The sequence below is a fragment of the Euprymna scolopes genome, chromosome 22, assembly GCF_053919585.1.
Source record: "Euprymna scolopes isolate OS-2025 chromosome 22, ASM5391958v1, whole genome shotgun sequence".
Taxonomy (NCBI): Eukaryota; Metazoa; Mollusca; class Cephalopoda; order Sepiida; family Sepiolidae; genus Euprymna; species Euprymna scolopes.
In genome coordinates, this window is record NC_136503.1 from 105,905,260 (window position 1) to 105,932,391 (window position 27,132).

Here is a 27,132-nt window from a genome sequence, read left to right on the forward strand (position 1 = left end):
ACAATTTTCATTATTTCAGCTGTTTTGAAAACTTTCCAATCGGATTATACGCATCGTCACACTGGACTTATTTTGGAATACATTCTCTCTAAAGAACTATTTTGCATTTTGGATCAACTTGAGAGGAGTTTCATGCAAGCTGAAATATTATGCGCGGTTTGTTTATATATATATATATATATATATATATATATATATATATACATATATTTTTTTTTTTAGATATCGAACATTTTTTTGCTTTTTTATTTGGCAATTTATAACTACAATAAATTGCGGTTACACTTAATGCCTTAACTAGCAAATTCTAACATTGCTACAAATTAAATCTGCTGATTTCTTTATGTCCTCTGATGAGAAGAATAACAAGAATAGCATTCTTTGAAGCTCCATGGAATAAGGATTTTGTAAATTGTTTTTTTGGAGTATTCAGTCGAACAATAAATTTTGATTGTAAATTTTAACTTACAGTTTTTATTTTCTTTCTCTTATGTATATATATATATATATATATATATATATATATATATATATATATATATATATGATTAGTTTGTTTTTTTTTGGAAAAAGAAATCCAGCAGAGTGCTCAATTAAAAGGAAAATCCGAAAAATAAGAGCGTATTTATATTTTGTGTACAGAAAGTTGTTAGATGAGAAAAGTCAAATAAAAATATGATAAATGTATAACTTAAAATATTGCAGCATTAAGAATTATTTAAAAATTCAATTTATAACATTACATAATCAATTTTTAATGCTGCAATATTATCTCTCTTTCATTCTTTCATTCTGTCTGTTTCACTTCTTGTTTCTCTTTTCGTGACATCAGTGAATTAGTAGCAACACTAGTCGCTGAAGTGACGTAGTTGCTATGGAAACCAGTCATTAAAAACGTTGGTCAACCCCTTATGTTTTTTTTTACGATTTTGAACACCAGTAAATTCATCAGTACTTTTGTTTTATTGAAGGAAAATGGAAATTTTTTTTTCACAATATAGCCGAGAAGGTGATCTATAAATTGTAATGATTGTTTGAAATTTGGTTGAAAAATGAGTGGACGGTGAAGCTGTTCTAAATGATTAAAACTGCCACTTAGCCATATATTCAAACACTGTAGTGCTTGAATGATATATATAAGATATTCTTATAAAAGAACATAACTGTCCCTTCTCCAATCTTAGAAAGGTCCTCGTTGACAACATAAAAATTATACATGAAAATAAATAGTATAAAAAAATTAAAAATTCTTGAAGCGTCATATATTAGAACCCTTCAAACCACTATGAATGATATTGCATTTGAGAAAATCGGTAACGTTCTAAAGTGTCTTGCGTATTTCGTATTGGACGGACTTTGTTAATGGTATCCATGATTTTAATACTCGAATTTTAATCGACTTATATTTTTTAATCGACTTTTCATCGACTCTATATATTTTAACTGATCATCACTTAACGCCGTTTACTATATATTTTAGTTTTCATTTTTAATTCTCATTTTCGCTCCTTCGCACTTTTACTTCAACACCTGATGATGATTCGTGGACGATTCGAAAGCACTCGGGACACCAACAACTATGGAACTTTTATTAATATTTTTGATTTTGATACAAAAAAGATTATACGGAAAATCGAAAAATTAAAAAAAGAATCTATAAAGCAAAGTGTGTCCGTTGCATTTAATGATATTTGCTTGAATATATATATATATATATATATATATATATATATATAAGTTCCCATTAGGTCCCATTTGACTAGGGACAGACTTCTCTTTGGGCTACTGCAGTGCCCGGAAAAAAACAATTTTCATTATTTCAGCTGTTTTGAAAACTTTCCAATCAGATTATACGCATCGTCACACTGGACTTATTTTGGAATACATTCTCTCTAAAGAACTATTTTGCATTTTGGATCAACTTGAGAAGAGTTTCATTCCAGCTGAAATATTATGCGTGGTTTGTTTATATATATATATATATTTTTTTTTTTAGATATCGAACATTTTTTTTCTTTTTTATTTGGCAATTTATAACTACAATAAATTGCGGTTACACTTAATGCCTTAACTAGCAAATTCTAACATTGCTACAAATATAATTAGCTGATTTCTTTATGTCCTCTGATAGGAAGAATAACAAGAATAGCATTCTTTGAAGCTCCATGGAATAAGGACTTTGTAAATTGTTTTTTGGAGTATTCAGTCGAACAATAAATTTTGACTATAAAGTTCAACTTACAGTTTTAATTTTCTTTCTCTTATGTATATATATATATATGATTAGTTTTTTTTTGGGGGGGGGGGGGGAAAGAAATCCAGCAGAGTGCTCAATTAAAAGGAAAATCCGAAAAATAAGAGCATATTTATATTTTGTGTACAGAAAGTTGTTAGATGAGATAAGTCATTGGTTACCCATCTCATCAGATGAGTATTGGCTGAAGAGAGCTTGATATGGATATCTAAAACGGTCCTAATTATCAGGCTTGAAACCGACGGTACCAATGACTTATCTCATCTAACAACTTTCTGTACACAAAATACAATATATATATATATATATATATATATATATATATATTGATAGATAAGATATTGAAAATGATCGAGAGAATAAGTGAGCAACAAATAAGAGACAATGGAGATGAATGAGCACTCAGATTGGAGAAAGTATGATTGCATATTTATTTATTCATTTATTTGTGGACTGTTATACTCATCTCCATAGTTGTTGTTGTTGTTTCACTGTGATGAGGATAAGAGTCCGCAAATAAATAAAAAAATAAATATTTACTCATCTCAAAGGATTCCAATAAAACAAAAAATGATAATATAATTGGACAGTGAAGTTTTCTTACCATAGTGATAGCATTGAAGCACAGGAACAGATGCTAGTTTGATTGCAAGTATTAGGAATGGATGGAGCACGTTCAGAGAAATTCTGCCTTTCCTGACCAGCAGAACATTACCATTGTCGACCAAGGGAAGAGTCTATCAGGCATGTGTACTCGATATAACGATGTATAGAAGTGTTACCTGACCAATGAGGGTTGAGGACATGTGTTGCATGGAGAGAAAAATAATATGAGAACGATACAATAGATACGCAATGTAAGTCTTAAAGGCAAGCTTAGTTCTGATAATCTAAGAGGAATATTAAATCTGAACAGTATAGGGAGAAGTGTGCAGAACAGGAAACTTTGTTGGTTTGGTCACATTAAAAGAATGGATGAGAGTTTTTGGGTTATCTAAAAAGTAGAAACCAGTGGTTGGTGCACCAGCTAGGCTGTGACAACAATACTCCATGCAAGGGTAAATCGTGATAGGCAGGTGGGAGAAGTTTTCTAACCTTCTTTAATAAATATTTTGACTTTTTATACCTTGATTCAACCCGGTTTCTCTGGCTGGTTTATAAAACTTACCCGTTTCCAGGCTTGCATGAGGACAATGTGCAACTTGTAGTCCTGAAGGACATAAAACCCTTCACACGTACTCGAGAGTAACCGGCACAAATACAACATCTCTGTTATAACTTTTCGCGATGGCCATTCCGAATTCATTCCAGATGTCATTTTTTTCAGACAACAACTGCAAAATTCAACAAGTGTGTGTGCAGCAGGATTCCTGAAAATAAATAAATAATGAGAAAAATATATACATATATAGTGATCATAATAAAGCCCTACAAAATATCAGTCAGATCAGCCCGGTAGTGAAACAGACAGACAAACAAACAGTCAGACAGACTAAGAGAAATAGCTCTGTCGGATATTTAAAATTTTAAATATTAAATTACATTTTTGCTTTTGGGGATTTTTTTTTTAGTCAAAATCTGAACTATATGAATTTGCTGAATATATAACTAGCGGGAGTACCCAGGGTTGTCCGGGTGTGGAAGGGTTTTATGGTAAGGGTATTGATGAATGAAATCTTAAAAAAAAAAAATTTACCAACCTCCTAAGAAAAATGAAATTCTAAATATTTGCTTCATATAATTACCTATATATATAATTTCCAGTATTCAAACTTCTAAAAATCTGCTTCATATAATTACCTATATATATATATAATTTCGAGCATTCAAAATTCTAAATATTTGCCTCATATAATTACATATGTATATAATTTCCAGTATTTTAAATTCTAAAAATTTGATTTAATTACCTATATAATTTCCAGTATTCCAAATTTGCTTTATATAATTACCTACATATATAATTTCCAGAATACAAAATTCTAACAATTTGCTTAATATAATTACCGATGTATATAATTTCCAGTATTCAAAATTCTAAATATTTGCTTGATATAATTACCTATATATATATAAATTTCGAGTATTCAAAATTCTAAATATTTGCTGAATATAATTACCTATATATATAAATTCCTATATTCAAAATTCTAAATATTTGCTTTAGATAGTTACTTATATATATATATATAATTTCCAGTATTCAAAATTCTAAAATGAAATATAAATTTATATTTATAGATTAATTTTATCTTGATAAAAATTCTCAATATTCGAGGGGCCTTAAAATTATGAAAACTATGATTTACAAATATTTATCTTTCTATTATGTAAAAGGGAAAATGTCTATCTGTGTTTGTATATTTGCCAAAAACTTTTCACAGATGCATCGGACTATGACAAAATTGGTATCGTTAAAACGATCTTTCTCTTGGACGAAAATTGTCTAAAAATTTTCCGAAAAGATTAATTCTGTACTGGTCAACTGTGCCGTTTTTTTGCAAGGAGAGGTCACTTTTTGCATTAACATTTTTGCAAGCCTAGTAATCTCAATGCACGCTGAAAAAACATTATTTCAATCCATCGTGACGTTGTAAGTCGTTGTGGCTGTGACAATTAGCGTGTTGGCTTTTTTCACCTCCTTTCTCTTACAGGTTCAAGCCTACTTACTGCGGCTTGTTGCAATATTTTTGAACTGTAATGGGGGTATAATCTCGCACAGTTGGGAGATTCTATTTATAAACGATGCTGCTAGGAACTGACGAATCAAATTAATTCATGTTCTGCTACCAACCAATCAGAAACCAGAATTGCTCAATAAAAAGGAAACCTTTTCTGTAGCAATTTAGCATATGTTTTCTGCGTGTCGACACAGGAAGAATCTTTTGCTCTATGGATTCCAACTCGATAACTATCTACTGAGAACCAGTCAACTCCAGGACTCATATAGAACAACGAACAATCGGAAACTGTTCTGTCTACTGAGAACCATTCACCCCCAGGACTTGTCTAGAACAACTAACCGTTGGAAACTGTTCTGAAACTAAACATGGCTATCAAATCTAGACGGCTAATTAAAAAAATTTTTTTTGTGCTTACACGAGTACTCAATGCTATTTTTGATTCATTTATTATTTTTTTTTTGGGGGGGGGTGTTCAATATCCTTAGTATACCACCTCTCTCAACCCGGGCAACGCCGCGTAGCCATGCTAGTTGTTCATAAAACAAGAAATACAAGATAAACTGAATTATTTCCTTATTCCATAGAGTTCCAAAAATTTGATTTTTTTTTTTTTCAGAGAGAAAAGAATTTTATATAACATTGCTTCTTAGCACAAAAATTAAAAGTTTCCCATATATATATATATATATATATATATATATATATATATATATATAATATTTATTGATTTTAAACTATTAATAAAACTAAAATCTATAGACCACTAGTATATATTTTTTTTACGTTTAAGAAAATATTTGCACATTTAACATGTGTTTTTATGGTAATTGGGAAAAATAAAAATTCTATAGTTAAATATTTAGAGATTTGTAAAAAATTGGAATTGGTAATTGTATCAGAATCGGGAATTTAGTATGGAATCGATAAAATATATTGGAATTGTTCCCTCACTAATATATCTATACCCCTATAAATTTTTTTTTTTTTTTTTTTGTATATTGATATTCATATTAAAAACCCTTTTTTCTATTTATTTAAAACGAAAATACAGCTTTCTTATGTATGGATTGAGGAATTTCATTCATCTGCAAATTTGCATATTCTTTTAAACATTCATTTTAATTCCCTATAAATTTTTTCGGTTTTCTTATGTGATGATCATCTTTAGTCAACTATTACGTGTAATTATAGTCATGCAGATATTCTACATGATTTATACTTACATAATATTTGCATAAAAACCTTATAGTAAACACAAACCTCTTTCTATATATATTTATGTGTGTGTATATATATATATATATATATATATATATATATATATATATATATATATATATTTGCTTAAAAAATCTTGCCTACCAAACTGTCAGCTTTTAGTCTACGGACATGAAACTTAATATACAGGGTATTCGAACCCATGCAGAACTTTATATTTGGGTTTTAGCCTGGAAAAATCGATGCAAAAGTGTGAAATTAAAGAAATGGAATTTGGCAGGTGAAGGTCGAACGACAGCATTACGAATATGCATGCATAACGTAATAGCTATTGGTTCATGTTTAAATTTTTAGCCTTGTAGCAAACGTTTTGACAGCTCAGGCATTAAGGTCAAAGGGAAAAGTATTGCACACCCTTTGCCTCACAATCACACATGCAGCTTCCCCTACAGAGGGTATCTTTTTTCTTTCAAGACTGAACGGAGGCATTGAATGAAGAAAGCCTAGGTACTCACAAGGATCTGGATAAAAGGTCTTTGTCTTCTCCATAGAGCAGATGTTTCCTTCCGCTAGACGTTGATGCCATTCGACACAAAATGCCAATCACTTGTAAAAGGATTCTTTCATTCATAGCTGGAGGCTGACCATTTTTCTGCAGGTAAAAATGAAAATCATGAAGCCTTCTGTTATCATTTCGTATATTCAGACTAGTGACCTCATCTAGGATGTTATTCTCACAATGTTTCAGCAGATGTAGCCTTCGACCTTCTTCAGGTGCATCTTGTCCAACTCAGGGATTCTGAATTAAATTTTTTTTTTTTAATTGAAAAATTTTTGTTTTTATTTAAAAAACAAAATTAAACTAAAAAAAAACAAACTTTTAAAACTTTTAAATAAAAAAAAATTGTTTTTAATTCAAAAATTTAAATAAAAGTTTTTTTTTAAATTAAAAATAAATTTTTTACTTAAATAAAAATATTTTTAATAAAAAAGTTTTATTTTTAATTAACTTTTTTTAAGTTAAGAACACTTTTTTAATTTAAAATTTTAAATGAAAAAATATTGTAAAAATTATTTTTTAATTCATTTATTTTTATTATTTACTAAAAAAATTTTTTTTAAGTTCATTTACTTTTCTTTATTGCATTTTCGATTTCAATAAATATGCAATTAATGGTAAAATTCTTAAAAAAATTCAATATATATAAATATATAGCAAACTTCTGAGAAAAGAATCACACACATGGGATCTTTCCTGATGGTTTTATCAATACAGAGACAATGAAACATTTCTTGAAAGTCACGTTCAACAATACAATTTTTAGCGAAAAAAAATGTGCGTTCAATTTTGCATGATAATAATCTAGTCATGTTTTGGAATTTTTAAGATTTGGATTATTTGGATTATTTAGATTATTTGGATTATTTAGATTTGGATTATTTAGTTTATTTATATTATTTGGATTGTTTAGATTGTTTAGATTATTTATATTATTTAGATTATTTGGAATATTTAGAATATTTAGATTATTTATATTATTTAGATTATTTGGATTATTTATATTATTTAGATTATTTGGATTATTTATATTATTTATATTATTTGGATTGTTTAGATTATTTGGAATATTTAGATTATTGCGATTATTTAGATTATTGGGATTATTCAGATTATTGAGATTATTTATATCATTTGGATTATTTATACTATTTGGATTATTTGGATTATTTAGATTATTTGGATTATTATATTATTTGGATTATTTATATTATTTGGATTGTTTAGATTCTTTACATTATTGGGATTATTTAGATTATTGAGATTATCTAGATTATTTGGATTATTTATATTATTTGGATTATTTATATTATTTGGATTATTTATATTATTTGGATTATTTATATTATTTGGATTATTTGGAATATTTAGATTATTGGGATTATTTAGATTATTGGGATTATTTAGATTATTGGGATTATTTAGATTATTTGGATTATTTATATTATTTAGATTATTTGGATTCTTTAGATTATTTGGATTATTTAGATTATTTGGATTATTTATATTATTTAGATTATTTATATTATTTGGATTATTTTGATTATTTATATTATTTGGATTATTTATATTATTTGGATTATTTGGAATATTTAGATTATTGGGATTATTTAGATTATTGGGATTATTTAGATTATTTGGATTATTTAGATTATTTGGATTATTTAGATTATTTGGATTCTTTAGATTATTTGGATTCTTTAGATTATTTGGATTATTTATATTATTTAGATTATTTATATTATTTGGATTATTTTGATTATTTATATTATTTGGATTATTTAGATTATTTATATTATTTAGATTATTTATATTATTTATATTATTTGGATTATTTGGATTATTTATATTATTTGGATTATTTGAATTATTTATATTATTTGGATTGTTTAGATTCTTTAGATTATTTGGAATATTTAGATTATTGGGACTATTTGGATTATTTATATTATTTGGAATATTTAGATTATTGGAATTATTGGGATTATTTATATTATTTGGATTATTTAGATTATTTGGATTATTTATATTATTTATATTACTTGGATTATTTATATTATTTGGATTATTTAGATTATTTGCATTATTTAGATTATTGGGATTATTTAGATTATTTAGATTATTTATATTATTTAGATTATTTATATTATTTGGATTATTTAGATTATTTGGATTATTTGGATTATTTAGATCATTTGGATTATTTAGATTATTATTAGATTATTTAGATTATTTGGATTTCTGTTCTCGTTTTGGCTGTTATTGTCACAACGTTTCAGCCGATGTAACTTCCAACCATATTTAGCTGCATCTTGTCAAACTCAGGAATTTTGACTGGAACTTTTTAATTAATCCCCAACGTTAGCTTTTGCTCTATCGAATGGGTGAATAATTCTTAATTCTTCTACAGAACTCAAGAATGTTTATGCATGGAATCCTGAATGGAATCCTTTGTTAAATCTACAGGAGTAGCTTGCTTATATTGTTTTTTGTTTTTGTTTTTTTTTCTATTGGAATCCTTTGAGATGAATAGTTTGTATGTTTATTTATTTATTTACGGATTGTTAATCTCATCTTCAAAGTTGTTGTTTCATAATGTTTTGATCAACCATTCCTCTGACTTTCGTCAGGTGGTTAACTGCAATGGGATAGGAATTCTGAATCTCTTAACTGTATCTTCAGTAATTACTGCCTTCCATAGTTGTTGTCATCTCACGTTTTGCCAGCTAATCTTCTGGCCATCTTTGGGAAGGATTGAAACCGTTATCTTCAGAAAATGCTTACTTAAAAACGTGGATTTATAAGACAAAAAAAAAAATCCAACCATGATCGTCCTTCAGGGCGCATGGCACAGTGGATAGAGGCATTGAATCTCTATGGTTCCAGGTGAGCATTATCTGAAAAATAACAACAGTTACATAAACTAACGCTTCAGAACTATGTCCTGCAATGCATGGGGCAGTCAAACTGAGTCATTATTTTAGGTCTCAAGCCAAATCAACAGCTTCTTCCCATTGCGATCAAATCTGTCTTGATTGCTTGTTTCTAGTTTATTTCTAATCCGTCTTGTCTTCTTTTTTAACCAGCGGCCCACTAAACCAATTTCTTGGTAATTCTCTCTATGGCAAATTATAGTGCATGTTCGGTTTAGTCTAGAAATCGTTTGTAGATTATTGATGATACTACCTGTTCGTACTACTTTGATTGCAATATGCTTTGTTTGAGGTGAATGAAAAAAACCAACAAAACTTTTTAAATATCAGACTGAGAAGAAAGTTCTAGCAGCATTTTTAATTTGATTTCAAATGATGTATTTTCAAATAAGTTTTTGTTATAATACCTTTACTTTATATATCATTTTAAAGGGCGTTTTTCGTCTGATTTAATCGTTTAAATTACAATCGTTTTAAAACAATTATGTATTCTTTTAAGACCGTTGAATACAAGGTGAAAAAAAGCAAATTTAGCACAATTTTCTTATTTCAATTCAAATTAGGCCAAAACGATGTTGAAACAGCTCACGATATCAACAAAGGGGTTGGCCCAGAAACCACTACTGAACGCATAGCGAAATGGTGGTTTAAGAAATTTTATAATGGCGATGAGTCTTGAAGATGATGAGTATAGTGGTTGGCCATCGGATGTTGACAACAATCAATTAAGAGCCTTAGTCAAAGCCAATCCACACACAACAGTTTGAGAACTTGCTTCTGAATTAGACATGCTTCCAACGTAATAGATGCATGGAAACTAAAGCCGCTTTCAGGACTGCCAGCAACCACTGTAAAAAAGTAATAAAGAACACAAGAGAGTTGTATGCTCAGTCCATCAAGTCTAAAGTAGCAGAGCAGCGGCTTGGTTCCCACCAGTTTTGGCAAATAGCAAACAGAATCCTGAACAGATGCGTGTGTTCTATCACAACTATCATAAATGGACCTAAGGTAATCTTGTCAGCATCAGACAAAGCCAAACACTTTGCCAAGAACTTTGCAGCCAATTCTACCCTTTGCGACCAAGGCCACCAACCCCCAATGTTTCCTCCTGTATCAGAAAAAAAGCTATGTGATATACAAATATCTGTAAGTGATGTTATCAAGCTAATCAAAAACCTTGATTCCAGTTAAGCAACCGGCCCTGACGGTATTCTAATTATAGTAATCAAAAAACTTCAACCAGGACTAGCGCCCATACTTACAAAACTGTTTAAACGTTGTCTTAAGGAGAATTGCTTCCCATCACCCCGGAAAATCTCATCAGTATGCCCCGTATTTAAGAATTCAGGTGATCGCTCATTCCCCTCTCAGTACAGGCCAATAAGTCTCCTGTGCGTCATGAGTAAGTTGCTGGAATCTGTGTTAAATAGAGAAGTAATCAACCATCTCAACAAAAATAACCTTCTTAGTGACACACAATATGGTTTCCATTCTGCTAGATCTACAACGGATGTGCTTACAGTTATATCTCATAGGATTAGCAAATCTCTCAACAGAGGCAACCTTTCTAGGGCAATTGCTCTTACATATCAAAGGCCTTTGATAGGGTATGGCATAAAGGTTTACTTCAGAAGATCTCCAGCTATGGTATAGCTGGAAATGTCTTCTCAATTATCAAATCATTTCTCTCTGATAGGTTCATAAGAGCAGTAGTTGATGGGCAAAAATCAGAAGCTCACAGTATTAATGCTGGAGTCCCTCAGGGGTCCATCCTGGGCTCAACTCTTTTCCTGATCTACATCAATGATTTTCCAAATCACATCCTTACATCATTCATAGATATTTATACTGATGATACAACCATGTATGGTAGCACAGCTAAGGCAGTAAACGACTAAGTTCTCTCCGATTCTCTCTCCTCTGATCTTGAGCATGTGGTACAATGAGGAAAGGAGTGGCTGGTTACTTTTAATGCATCTAAAACCAAGCTTCTCTCTTTACACCATCAACGTTCTAATCCCCATCTGGCATCAATTGAAATAAATGGCTCTCGTCTTAGGGAGGCCTCATGTTTTGACAAGCTTCTGGGCTTGATCTTTACTCCTGATCTGAAATAGAACACGTACATCAAATCTGTTGCCAAGGCCGCTGGAAAAATGGTCGGATCGTTCTATCGATCCAGTAGATACCTCACTGCTGATGCAATTCTCTATCTATAGAAGAGTCAGGTACGTCCAAGGATGGAATACTGTTGCCAAATTTGGGCAGGAGCTGCTAGAAAGGACTTGTACTGCCTTGATAGAGTTCAAACTAGACTTTGTGGCCTCGTAGACGATGTCCTTTTCTCTTTGCTGCAACCTTTATCTCACAGAAGAGATGTTGTGAGTTGTTCTCTGCTTTATCGTTATTTTCATGGAAAGTGCTTGACTGAGCTTCAATCTATGGTATCCCCTCACAAAACTTTCACAAGAAACACTTGTCTAGCTGAAAACACTAGCAATAATTCCCCCCACTCTTTATCTGTGCCTAAACCTAAACGTAGATTGCATGAACAAAGCTTCTTTCTTAGAACTGCACATCTGTGGAATTGTCTTCCGTTTTCCTGCTTTCCAGCTGACTACAATATGGTTGTCTTCAAGTACAACATAAACAAGTTCTTGATGAGCCGTTTCACTTGTTAACAAATTTACCGAATTTCCATTACTAACGATTACTCTATAGTCCAATTGACTACTGTAAACTCTTAATGGTTATCATCGAGTGGTTTCTGGGCCTTGATAAGTGGTTATGCCTATGTAAAAAAAAAAAAAAGACATAAATAATGTATACAACGATTTCCAACCACTTGAGAGAAATTGAAAAGACAAACTTGATAAATGAGTGTCTCAGGAATTGAATGACAACTATAAGAAGTGTTGTTACGAAGTGTCATCTCTTTATTTATGTAACAAGAATGATTTGTTACTCGACCGGGTTGTGACTCGCGATGAAAAATGGGTTCTGTATGACAACCGGTGGTGCTCAGTGCTTAGATGTCGACAAAGCTCGATGTCACTTTCCAAAGCCAGAGCTGCACCAAAAGAAGGTCATGCTGATTGTTTGGTGGTCTGTGTCTCATCTATCACAGTTTTTTGAATACAGGCGAAACCATTACGGCAGAGAAATGCTGCCAACAAATGAATGAAATGCATCAGAAACTTCCACAACAACATCCAGCATTAGTCAACAGAAAAGGCCTAATTCTCCTCCACAACAATACCCGACCACACATAGTTATTAAACTGCGCCTGCAGAAGTTGAACGAATTAGGCTACAAAACTCTGCCTCATCCGCCAGACTCTCCAAACCTCTCACCTACCAACTACTACTTGTTCAAGCATCTTAACAACTTTCTGTATGAGAAATGCTTCAAAATCTTAAGCAATATCAAAAACGCCTTCAGCAATTCCATCGCCGCCAGAATGCAAGATTTTTATGTTATTGGCATAAATACACTTGTTTTGTGTTGGCGAAAGTATGTTGATTCTGATGGTGCTTATTTCGATCAAGAAATTTTTGTTTGAGATAGACATCTCGATATGTCCATCTTAATTGAAAAGTTAAAAACCGCAAGAATTTTCTTGTCAACCTGATAGAAATTTTAGTTATTATCACCTATAGTAAGAATTGAACCTGGAAGACTGTGACTTGTTACCTACCATCTTTAACTAGCACATCACAGATGCACGTAGACAATTTTAGTATGAGCGTATATTTTTAAAAGTTTTCTAGTCTCAAGGGTTTCGTAGTAACTGATTGCAATATCCTTTGTTTGAAGTGAATGAAAAACAAACAAAAAATTTTTAAATGCTAGACTGAGAAGAAAGTTTTAATTTTGGTTCCAAGAGAGAGCGAGAGAGAGATAGAGAGAGAGAAATAGAGAGAGAGAAATAGAGAGATATAGAGAGAGAGAAGGAAAGAAAGAGAGAGAGAAAGAGAGAGAGATGTATTTTCAAATAAGTTTTCGCTATCATACCTTCATTTCATATATCATTTTAAAGAAAGCTTTTCGTTCCACCTAATCGTTTAAATTACAATCGTTTTAAAACAATTATGTTTTCTTTAAGAACATTGAATACAAGATGGAAAAAAAAAGCAAATTCGCACAATTTTCTTATTTCAATTCAAGCTAGGCCGAAAACCTGCTGAAACAGCTCACAATATCAACGAAATGTTTGACACAGCAACCACTACTGAACGCACAGCACAATGGTGGTTTTAAAAATTTTGCTGATAGTTACATCGGCTGAAAAAACTAAACAAAATTGTATAGGTATAAAAGTTATCTGTCCCTGACAATAGGATACAACCAGAGTAACCTCCCCTGATTTCTATAAATACCAAACACACAGGTGCAACCATTGGTATTTTTATGTTGAGCTCACCACGAGCCGGAAGGATACAATATCCTGCGCTACGAACGGATTTTCACTGTAAAGGCTCAGATGCATAGGCTTGGGTGAGAGATGCAACCGGTGCTGATCCCTTTGGCATTACCTGTAGTCGAGTTCGTCTCCGTCGTCCGCTCACTAATTCCACCTTTGAATCAGCTTCCAAAATGTCAACTGGGCCGGTTTGAAAGATAGACTGCACTCAACAACGGTGTTTTCTTAACATAGAATAATTATTGCTTTCAACTTCACAAATAGCGGATACACAACTGGCTAAGTCATACAACAGGGTCTGGCGGTTTTTAACAAAGTACTTCACTTGTCTATCGTCAATATACTGGGAAGAAAAAGTTCACAGAGGTGCGTGTATCGGAAAAGTGGGAGCTGGCAAGATGCATGGCAAAGTGAGTGTGTTCCGATCTTTACTTCACATTTTGTCAATATCGGTTGATTGCAACCCCTCTTCTCCTAATATGCCCACGAGTGATGATCAACCAATCAGCAGTCGCGCTCTTGTTTCGGGGGGGGGGTCCAGTAATGTCCCACTGAACTCTGAACGTAGAAGAAAAAATAGAATATAAAAAAAAGACCGACCTTTACAACTATTGAAGAAAAAAAAAAAAAAACAAGGTTTTGTGTTTTAACCCCCCCCCCCGGCCAACAATTCCAAACTAAATTACCAGTCAATAAAGGCAATAAATTTTCACACGCCAGGAAGGGCGGTTGTCACGGTCAATTACCACTCAACCATGACCTGTTTGATGGTCTTCTATCAACAGATGATTATTATTTTGGTCCTGCCTAAACACCAGGCCCTGTGGATCAGCGACTTTTATAGTCTGTTCTTTGCTCAGCCACTTGACGTTGGTTAACCCTTGGTGGTCTATCGATCAACATAAGTGTCCAGCTTTCCTGCTTAGCAATTATTTTTATGACTTTCATTCCGGCATAGATACTCTTTGGCTATCCATTCTTGTGTGTGTGTGGGGGGGGGGGGAGAGATCATTTTGATTATCTATTAAGAGAACAGATTTATTCTTTTCATCATCATCACTATCATGATTAGAATTTAAACATTCGAATACTCCTGAATTCGTGTCAATGGGACCACCCAGACGACAGGCTGTTTCTTAATCCACTAGGAAGGTCCCACCGGTATTGTCCGTACCCCCCCCCCATCGGGTCACACTTGCATCTTACAAAAACCAATTTTGAAATTTTTTAGTTTCAATAATTATTTAAAAAATTTTTTTTTTTTTTTAAACTGGAATCACCATTTATCAAGACCCGGAGGCCACTCGAGGATAAGGGTTATTGGGTATACATTAGTCAATGTGATTATAGCATAGTAAACATAAGTCGTGGAAATTTTGTAATTTGGATTACTTAGGGGGAACGGTTCATCAAGAACTTGTTTACGTTTACTTGAAGACAGATTGTAGTCAGCTGGAAAGCAGGCACACAGAAGAGAGTTCAAAAGACATGCAGTTCTAAGAAAGGAGCTTTGTTCATGGAATCTGCATTTGGGTTTAGGCACAGATAAAGAGTGTGGCAAATTATTGAGAGTGGTATTTGCTAGACGAGTGTTTTCATGAAAGTTTGGTGAAGGGGGACCATAGATTGAAGCTCAGACGATCACTTGCCATAAAAATAACGATAAAGCAGAGACAGGCTCACAACGTCTCTTCTGTGGGAAAAAGGTTGCAGAGAAGAGAAAAGGGCATTCCCCACTGTGCTACAAAGTCTATTTTGAACTTTGTCAAGGCAGGATAAGCTGCTTCTAGCAGCTCCTGCCCAGATGTGGCAACAGTACTCCATCATTGGATGTACCTGGCTTTTATATAGGTAGAGAATTGCATCAGGAGTGAGGATCCTACTATTTTTCCAGCGACCTTGGCAATGGATTTGATATATGTGTTCGATTTCAGATCGGGAGTAAAGGTCAAGCCCAGAAGCTTGTCAAAACATGAAGCCTCCCTAAGACGAGAGCCATTCATTTCAATTGATGCCAGATGGGCATCAAAGCGTTGATGATGTATAGAAGTTTGGTTTTAGATGCATTAAAAGCAACCAGCCACCTCTTTCCCCATTTGTGATGTAATCATACTTGGGCTCTCTTTTATTGTGATAAGTGTTTCAGTGTGAGCAGGTATGGTATAATAAATTATGGAGTTTATCTATTTTATTTTTACATTCATCATATTTTGCTTTGGTTTTGATACCCCCAAATTCGAAGCTATCTTTTTACAACCCTTCCTTTTCATAACATATCATACTTTCATAAATCCGAGTCCATTTTCTGTAGCCTGTTTTTGAACCCAGTCAACGACGGGTACTTTTGCTAGTATATATATATATATATATATATATATATATATATATATATAAGTAATTATATATATATATATTATCATTATTAGCTGAAGTACTTGTATTTCATATATTTGAATATTCTGTCCTCATACATAATTATCTTATTGATTAAATGAAACATTAATTCAAAATGGCTTCTTTTTCCATATTCCCCATAAGGTAGGAGCAGTAGGTACGTTTTATTTTATTAAAGTCTCGCTCTTTTCTAGTTTAATCTTTTTTGTTTTAGTTATTCTTTCAAAATATGATGTAAGAATTGCAATTATTATTTCATATCATAGTGCATATCTGAAAACAGTTAAATCTACTTTCGTTTTAAGTATTTAATGTACAATATATTTAAAGATGACATTAGTAATCTATTCTGTTAATGAAATAATAAAAATTTAGTTTCAAGCACTGAACACTGGTAGATGTAGCTTTAGCGTTAATTTTGAAGGACCTCTGCATAAACAACATTTTAGATGTGACATGTAACAGCTGTTAAAATGTAGAGTTTTCACGACTTCCAATGCGTGAGCAACCAACATACAACTGGCCATGAGAAAAGCAAGGTGTCTGAAGGTTAAGTCCAACAATTTTGAGGCTTTGTCTTTGAGCTTTATTTATAGACGTGACAAAGAAAGTCTTATTAGGAATTGTAAACGCTTGAACATGAATGGCATGTCAGAAGGAATAAGGGGAATTAACACAGTTTCACCTTTAAAAATTCTCAAAAATGGCTTCCAGAACATTAGTTTTCAAAGATTTTATTGCTAACCGTGTGCCATTGCACAGTTTAGGTGGATTAAGATTTCTTAATGATAAAACTGTAACTCTTTCCTTCAATATCAAGTTATGATGTGGCATTCCAGGCAGTTGTAGTGAATTCTAAAGGAAATTCTACTGCCTGATTGTCATTAATAACACAATAAATTCATTGATAACTCTTGCAAAAGATTATAATTTATCATATCAACAGCATCATTTCTAGGGGCCAAGATTGCTCTTTCACAAAGCCATCCAACATCATCGAAATTTTTAGCAATATTCCGGAAAAACTTTAGTCATCAGGTCATCAACTGAATTTACCGCCTGGCCACACAGTAATTTGTGCAATTGAAGATTTTTCTGATTACTGATACTTATCAAAGACATTCCAACTGAAGATCTCTATTCAATGTTATTGAACCAGTGCCAATGAAAAGAAGGTGATTTGAGAAAAGTGCTATAGACTGATCATCAAATAAATATTCTCCAAACTGAAAACCAAAAACGTGGTTATCACGCAGTATTACAGAAGTTCCGGATAATGTTATCAAAGCTTTTACACATTCTGCAAAGTTGATGTCTAAGTAAGCCTAGTAAAATAATAAGAGGGTTTATATTAAAGTCGCCTTTATTGTCTTTGAATGTAAATCTAAAAGTTTGCTATCTCATCATTTCTCTAGGTTTTTGAACATAAACTTATTGAGTTAGCTGAGCGATTAATTTTAATATCACATCGAGAGATGAATTTACTAAATTTTAGTGAATTCGTCAAAATAGCTATACATATATTTTATATTATCTATGTATTAATATAAGTGATAATTTGTGAGAATAGATCATGAGATTTTCTTCCTTTTCAATTTAGCCATACATCAATTTAGTTTCAGCATTTGTTTGATATATAAACCACTTATTGCAGACTATAACGTTCCTTTTTTAGCATTCTAAAGGTAACTTATAGTAATATCATAATTAAATATTAATAATATAAAGTTATGGTATAGGATGATTTCAGAATACAACATAAAAAAAATAGAATTATACTGACAATATTGTAATGACTTGGCAACTGTGTCTTGGCATTTCTACCGGCACAGGGTGGATGAACATACACTATATAAAATTTATTGTTTTTGAGCAAATTTAAATTTTATTGAATTTCGTTTAAAAATAACGGGCAAGAGAACTTTGTTTGTTTAAATGATTGCTTTTGTGTTAACCTTTCATTGGTTGATTTGAGTCTGGTGGCATGTATCTCATAAAATGCTATAAAAAAATATATGATGCTTTATGCATCGATTTTCATCATTTACTTCAGCAGTGCTCAATACATGAATAGACTTGGGTAGTATGTTATAAAAGTATATGGCAATTAAGCTACACAGAATCTTCCACGTTTCGTCCCTGTAAGGAATCGTCAGACTAAAATGTATCTATATGTCTCCCTCTCCCTATATATATATATATATATATATATATATATATATATATATATATAATTTGAGGTTGCTATTTTCCAAAGGTAGGTTAACCAGTGAAATATAACGAGGTTCATACGAGAGTGCTCAATACAGAAGTAGAGCAAGGTCTCTAGTTGGTAAATACTGGTAGACCGAAACATGCTCATGACTGTGTAGCAACAAACTACTGCTTATGTAAAGACAAATGTGTGTATATATATATATATATATATATATATATATATATATATATAATTTGAGGTTGCTATTTTCCAAAGGTAGGTTAACCAGTGAAATATAACGAGGTTCATACGAGAGTGCTCAATACAGAAGTAGAGCAAGGTCTCTAGTTGGTAAATACTGGTAGACCGAAACATGCTCATGACTGTGTAGCAACAAACTACTGCTTATGTAAAGACAAATGTGTGTGTATATATATATATATATATATATATATATATATATATATATATATATAATTTGAGGTTGCTATTTTCCAAAGGTAGGTTAACCAGTGAAATATAACGAGGTTCATACGAGAGTGCTCAATACAGAAGTAGAGCAAGGTCTCTAGTTGGTAAATACTGGTAGACCGAAACATGCTCATGACTGTGTAGCAACAAACTACTGCTTATGTAAAGACAAATGTGTGTATATATATATATATATATATATACAATAGCATCCAAAAGTTAACGAAGGGTCGATCATTTTTATTGAGTGGCTTCTAACTTTATCAATGAAAAAGGAAAAAACAAATTTTGGTGAATTTTCCAATGTTTAATGATGGTAGTTAAATAAAAAATTTTTTTTTTTTTTTTTTGATTTTGAATACATATAAATGATTTTATTTAAATTACAGTCGTCCAAAATTTAAGAGACGGGGAAAATTAATACAAACTTTAGCAATTTTAATAAAAACTTAACAAAATGTTGAAAAAAATCTATACAATAAAAACAGCTTATTTGTGAGCATTATGATGAAAAAACAAAAAAAAAGACCATATGCTAAAATATTGAACAGGTCTAAAAGTGTTGTTTTTCAGGTTATTGAAAATAGAAAAAAAAAGGTTTACCATTGACTGAAAAGAAAAAAATGGGGCTGACCCCGAATAACAACTAAGAGGGAGGATAGAAAAATCACTTGATCATCTCGTTCTGATCGTTTTAAAACTGTGGCTTCGATATCCCGGAATTTTACATCCGAAACTGGACAAAAAATTTCCAGAAAAATGATCTCACGAAGATTAAATAAAGTTTAATTATTTTCAAGAAGTCCATGCTCAAAGCCTTTAATTTCTATTAAAAATAAAAAGGCCAGATTGTTATTCTCTGAAAAACATTTGTTTTGGGAAGAAAAAATGGGAAAAGATTCATTTTAGTGATGAATCTAAATTCACTCTTTTCGGATCAGACAAAAGACCACATGTCAGGAGAAAAAAATGGAGAAAGACTGTCCCATAAGTGCGTTAAAAGTACAGTAAAATTTGAAGGGGGTTAGTATAATGGTATGGGGCATGATATCATCAAAAGGAATTGGCCCCTTTGTGAGAATTCATAGAAAAGTAAATGCCCAAATGTACAGAGAATTGATTAGAGAACATGTGATTCCTAATATATATTATTCCTTAATTGGAATTCATTCACAACAACTAATAAAGATGAGAATAATAGTTCGAAATAAAAATAAATTAATATATAATGCTCATCTCAAAAATGAATTCCAATTAAGGAATAATATATATATATATATATATATATATATATATGTATATATACATACACCAATCGGTACGAACCCGACTATAGAAGATCAGATAAATAAACGTGGATTTATAAGATCAAAGAATCCAACCTTGATCGCCTTTTGGGGTCCGTGGCGCAGTTGATAGAGACGTTGAATCTCTACAGTTCCAGATGAACATTGTCTGAAGATAGCGGTTTCAATCCCACCCAAAGTGTGCCAGAGGTTAATTGGCCAAAATGTGGTGAGACGACAACAACTACGGATGGCAGTGATGGCTGAGAATGCAGTTAGGAGATTCGAAGTTCCTATCCGTCGCGGTTACCACCTGACGAAGGCCAGAGGAATAGTTGGCCGAAACGTTGTGAATAAACAAAACCAATAAAAGATCAAAAACAACAACTAATAAAGATGAGAATAATAGTCCGGAATAAAAATAAAGTAATATGTGATTCCTAATCTTTCTGTTTCTGATATCTTTATGCAAGACAGCGCACCGTGCCATAAAGCAAAAATAGTTTTAGAAGAGCTAAATAGATTCAATATTTGCATTATGGATTGGCCAGCTCAGAGACCCGACCTGAATTAAATTGAAAATGTTTGGAAAATTATTGGTGATAAGATCACAGTACCCCCCCCCCAAATCTTGATTTATGGGAATGTATAAGAAAATCCTGTAATTATACTCCCCTATAACATGTGAACGATTGGTTCTGTCTTGCAGCAAAAGATGTCATAGTGTGATTGAAAACAAGGGGCTTTTCACTAAACACTGAAAGGATTCTTTGCTTTTCATTAATAATTTTCCACCATTCCTTAACTTTTGGACGCCAGTAATTTAATTAAATTTGTTTATATGTAAAAAAAATTAATATGTATTCAAAATCAAAAATAAAATATTTTTTTTTTATTTAACTACCATTATTAAACATTGGAAAATTGACCAACATTTTTTCCCCCTTTTTCATAGATAAAGTTAGAAGTCATTTAAAAGAAAATGATCGACCGTTCTTTAACTTTTGGACGCTATATAGTAATAAGTTATGAAAATATATATGGCAATTAAGCTACACAGAATATTCCTCATTTCATCCTCGTGAGAATTCGTCAGGCTTATGAAATGCAAAATATACTGAGTAGCTTAATTGCCATATATCTCGAGAGTAGGAGACATATAGATGCATATTATCTTCTTATATTAATTCATGTCATTAAATGAAATAGTTATATGCATATATATATATATATATATATATATATATATATATATATATATATATATATAACGTGGGTTTAAAGAATTCGGGTGAATTTTATATAGGACTTTATCAGGATATATGAAGCTCAACAAACAAACTCCTATATTTATTTTATTTGTCTAAAATTTATTATTATTTATTATATTTGTGTGTGTATTCAGGTAATATTGTTACATTTAAAGAAATAGTGCTAAAAAACACAATTGATTATAACTTTTTCAATTCATCTAATGGCCTGTTTGTGCTAAAATGATATATATATATATATATGTTATGAGGAGCATATATATATATATATATATATACTAGCAAAGTCCCAACCTAAAACCTTTAACCATGACCTTGAAAAATAGTGTGTACTATCCCTGGGTCGGAGACCATTATCATGCCAGGGTTGGTCATGATATAAACATAGGCTATGTCCTTAGCTTCGAAAAATGGGGTGCATCATCCTTAAGTGGAGGATCATCATCATGCCAGGTTTGGTCATGATCGCTCCAGTGGTGTGGGCTATGGGAGAGTGTATATATATATATATATATAGGCTATAACCTTGACCTTTGAACTTAACCTTGAAAACTGGTGTGCGACATCCGTCATAATGTCATGATTGGTCCAGTGGTGTGGGCTGTAGGAAAGTTGTACACACAAACATTTCTAAAATACAATTTTGATGTTAGGCTTAATAAAGGTGTTAACTTTGGTCATAATCGAACTGTTCTTTCTTTACTTGAAATCTTTTTGATTATCGATTTTTTATATTCATTGGAAGCATTCTGATACAAAACCTATCTTAGAACATTGTCAGACAACCAGAAGATATCTCACTACTGATGCAATTCTCTATCTATATAAAAGCCAAGTACGTCCAAGGATGGAATACTGTTGCCATATCTGGGCAGGAACTGCCAAAAACAGCCTATCATGCCTTGACAGAGTACAAAATAGACTTCGTAGTTTAGTGGGGGATGCCCTTTTCTCTACCCTGAAACCTCTCTCCCACAGAAGAGACGTTGCGAGCCTATCCTTGTTTTATCGTTATTTTCATGGCAGGTGCTCGTCTGAACTCCAATCTCTGGTCCCCCCTCGCCAATCTTTCACGAAAAACACCCGTCTAGCTGAATCCACTGTGAAAAATTTCCCCCACTCTATATCTGTGCCTAAATCAAAACGCGGATTCCATGAACAAAGCTTCTTTCTTAGAACTGCACACCTGTGGAACTCTGTTCCGTCTGTCTGCTTCCCTCCGGACTACAACTTGGATGTCTTCAAGTCCAATGTTAACAAATTCCTAATGAACCTTCCCCCCTAATTAAACACTCATCAAATCTCCACACTAACGTAATGTACTTGCAATAACCCTTATCCCTTAGTGGCTTCCGGGCCTTGATAAGTGGTGATCACTGTGTAAAAAAAAAAAAAAAAAAAAAAATTTGTATAAATTAAAAAAAAAAATATAGACTCAGCCGTTTCAGAGTCCATAGGGGATGAACTCACAGACTCAAAGTGGATTATATATATATATATATATATATATATATATATATATATATATATATACTAGCAGGGAGACCTAACGTTGCACGGGATTTAATGATGATATTTCACACTCCCATATTTTTATTATCAAAATCGATGGAATTTCCCATTTTTCAATTAAATCGATTGCCTGCTCTAGTTGGGGACCCATCGTGGTGCACAGAGAGAAAGCTTCACATGCCTCCCTGCAGTGACTTAGTCCAAAATATAGTGTATTCTACATTGCACTGTAGAAAATGTACTATTTTATAAAAATAGTTTTATATATGCTGGCTTGAATTAAAGTTTAAAATGCAAAAGTCAAGTATCATGCTTCAATTGTGCTCTAAACAGAAACATTCATTTCGAACGCATCCCTGTCATATCAAAGAACCTACTGTTGATTTTATATGCCTGGCCTGACTGCTTGTTCGGTGATAATGGCTTGAATGTAAGTTTATGAAAAAGTCAAGTATCATGGTCCAATTATGCTTTAAACAGAAACATTAATTTCGAACTCACCCCTGTTATATCAAAGAACCTACTGTTGATTTTATGTCGGGCCTTTCGGCTTGTGTGGTAATAAAACTGCTCAAATACACTTGTGATGTTAGGCTGTGTAAGGTGTTAACTTTGGTCAAAATCGCCTGTTTATTCTTTCATAAGATTTTTCTGATTATCAATACTTATTGAAGACATTCCAATATAAAACCTATCTAAGAACACTGCCAGGCACATAAATACCTTCGTGTGAAATTTCATAAAAATCGGTCCAGCCGTTTTAGAGTCCATAGGGAACGAACACCCGACATTGCCTGGTCACACAACACTCTTAGACATGATATTTTAATTTATGCAGATTGTGTATGTATTCTTATAGAATCAATCTTCTATTAGGAGGAATAATTTGTTCGGTGGACTAATTCGCAAAAAGGTTTAAAAATAATAATGATAATGTTGCTCATCAAATTCTTTCTTTGTTTGTTTACAATATCACGTCAGCTGATATTTGAGTTTGATGATGAATGCCCTGGGAGAGTCACTTCTGATTAATGTTTAGTTTTAAAATATGCAAATGAAGAAATGATTTGCGGCGATTTTAAATGGTATCGCTGCTTTTACTGTTAATTGAATTCATTAACAAGAAAAAAGTTCAAATAAAATAGTGAGGTACACCCGGGCTTGAACACAGGGTCATTTGACCTGTAATTGAATGCTCTATCACTGAGCTATTTCTCAAGAAAAAAAAAAAACAAAAAAAAAAAACAAAAAAAACTACACATTTATTGCTAAGAAGAAGAAACGGGTTTGTATTACTGTACACATAGATTCGAAAAAGTTGTCAAAAAAACAAATATATAACAAATAAATGTTATCAAAGGCAAGATAAGTTACTTTTCTACCTAACTGGATATATTTTTTGTGTTTTTATTCAATGTAACATGTTTATTCAGCTCGAAAAACATGCAGTGTTTACCGATGTATTGAAAAATTCAAAATGGCGCCCGACTCTCTCTCGAAGAGGGTAAGCTTGGGAAAAGGTATTATAAATAATAAACTAGACAAAATACTGTTAGAAATTCGCTCAATATATGTTACCGTGACATAAGTTGACATATATTCGGTGTTTTTTAAATAGTATTTTATCTAGTTTATTATTTATAACACCTTTTCCCACACTTACCGTGTTAAAGAGACAGTCGGGCGCCATCTTGAATTTTCCAATACATCGGTAAACACTATATGTTTTTCGAGCTGAATAAACATGTTACATTGAATAAAAACACAAAAAATATATCCAGTTTGGTAGAAAAGTAACTTATCTTGCCTTTGATAACATTTATTTGTTATATATTTGTTTTTTGACAACTTTTTCGAATCTATGTGTACAGTAATACAAACCCGAAGAAACAATTTGCTGAGATTTTATAATTTCCCTCGGGCGGTGTAACGTAAAATATTCCCCTGTAAAAATTCTGCTTTTTATATAAAAGAAGAAGAAAGACCATTTTTAAGATTGCATTTTTTCGATACTTATCGGATGAAATCCTGTAAAAAACATATCTAAGAACACTGCCAGACATATAAATTAGCTTTGTGTGAAATTTGCAAAAGGTAGGTTCAGCCGTTTCGGAACCTATGAGGAAGGAACTCACATACACAAAGTGACTTTGTATATATATATATATATATATATATATATATATATATATATATATATATACAATAAAATATAAAGTTTCCATTTATAAATCTATGTCTCTGGGTCGTCATCGTGCTGTTTTCAAAATGGAGATTGAATAAGTTTAGAAATAACAAAAACTGAAATATTTACATTAAATATTCAAAAGGAAGGCATGATACGAAACTTCCCTGCGGCTTATTGACGTTTTGACTCTATCATAAGGAAAAGATAATAAATACAATTAAAGCAAGAATCCTTTTCTATCTGTTTTTTTTTTTTTTTGGTGTGTGTGTGCAGGGGGGGGGGGTTAAAACTGCACTCAAAGAAACATTGTAAAGATGCAATTTACTTTTTCGGAACTTCCGTACATATAGAACCAGCAGACACAATGACTTTTGCCTTTTGTTGAAAATAATAACCAAATGGAAACACAGAAATCTTTGATTTCGATGTTAAAACATAAAATATTAAGAGATGTCAAGATGACTTATTGCTATTTCCACGATAGGTGCTCGACTCGGCTACAATGTACCTCCCTTCTTCCTGTAAAACCTTCACAGCAAGAAAAAGAACTAATCCGGCTAGGGATTTTTATCCTGGGCCTACAAAATCAACAGAGATTAGACCATTTCTGTAACGACCTAGTCTCTATGTCCGCCTATGTCAAGTTTATATATATTGAGTGAGTTTCTAACAGTATTTTGTATAATTTTGTAGCTTGAACTCGTTTTCCCAAACTTACCGTGTTTAAATAAAAGCCCGTCGCTATTTGTCTTTTTCAAATACATCGATAAATACTGTATGATTTTCGAACCGATTACGCATTTTAAAGTGAGTAAAACCACTAACACCTTTTCTAGATAGGTAGAAGAGTAACTTATCTTGCCTTTGGTAACATTTGATATACATTTGTTTTTTTGAATCTATGTGTACAGTAACACAAACCCAAAAATGTTGTTGTTTTCTTATTTAAAAACAAAAATGCCCAATAAAAATAATATAGTTATGAAAATGTCAATTGTTTATTAAAACGTTTGTAAATAAAAAAAAAAAATGCATCCTACATTAAAAAAAAAATATCTTATTGGCGAAAAATCCGAACAATTCGATTTTTTGTTTGTTTATAAATGTAGAGTGCGAAGGTCAAGGTCAACAGGTGTTGACCGAAAGTTGTCGCTTTTGTGCCTCCGATCTCCTGGGGTTCTTTTATACCCTATATGTTCCAAAATAAAAAAAAAGAAAAAAAAAAAAGAAAAGGAAAAAAGAACAGGAAAGACAAGAGATGAGGTAAAAAGGGAAGGAAAAAGAAAAAAATAAATCAGGATAAAAACAAAGAAAAGAAAGGAAAACAAAAAATGGAAGAGAAAAAAAAAAGTCTATCAGAAAGTTATTTTTAACAATCAGAAAAGAATTTGTATAATATATTTTTTGTTGCTTGTTTTTCTGTCTAGAAAGGGTGGAGTTGTAAAAAAAAACAAAAAAAAAAACAAAAAACAAACAACAGCAACAAAAAAAAAAAAATAAATAAAAAATAAAAAAGGAAACTAAAATTTTCTATGAATTGTACTGAAAAAGAAAAGGATATTTTTTTTTTTTTATAATTCGTTTGATTCACTTGTTGAGATGATCGTGGAGGCGCTGTAGACAACAGCAACAACAACATAATATCACCCCCACCCCCACTTAACGACGTAGGTATTTCCAGACATCTTCATCTTCTACATTTATTCACTCCAGCTTCTTTGGCAAAGAAAAACAACCAGAA

General features: G+C 31.9%; 1 protein-coding gene across 4 annotated transcripts in view; it reads right to left on the reverse strand.

Moving 5' to 3' along the window:
* Window positions 1-27,132, reverse strand: part of LOC145243622 (protein broad-minded-like) — a 403,332-nt gene that overhangs the window by 156,867 nt on the left and 219,333 nt on the right. For all 4 annotated transcript variants that reach the window (XM_080106643.1, XM_080106646.1, XM_080106644.1 and 1 more), the window contains 2 exons: window positions 6,672-6,808; window positions 3,423-3,624 (listed from right to left, as the gene is read on the reverse strand). In XM_080106643.1, the coding sequence (XP_079962769.1) occupies window positions 3,423-3,624; window positions 6,672-6,808 (339 nt within the window). The remainder of the gene's footprint in view (window positions 1-3,422; window positions 3,625-6,671; window positions 6,809-27,132) is intronic.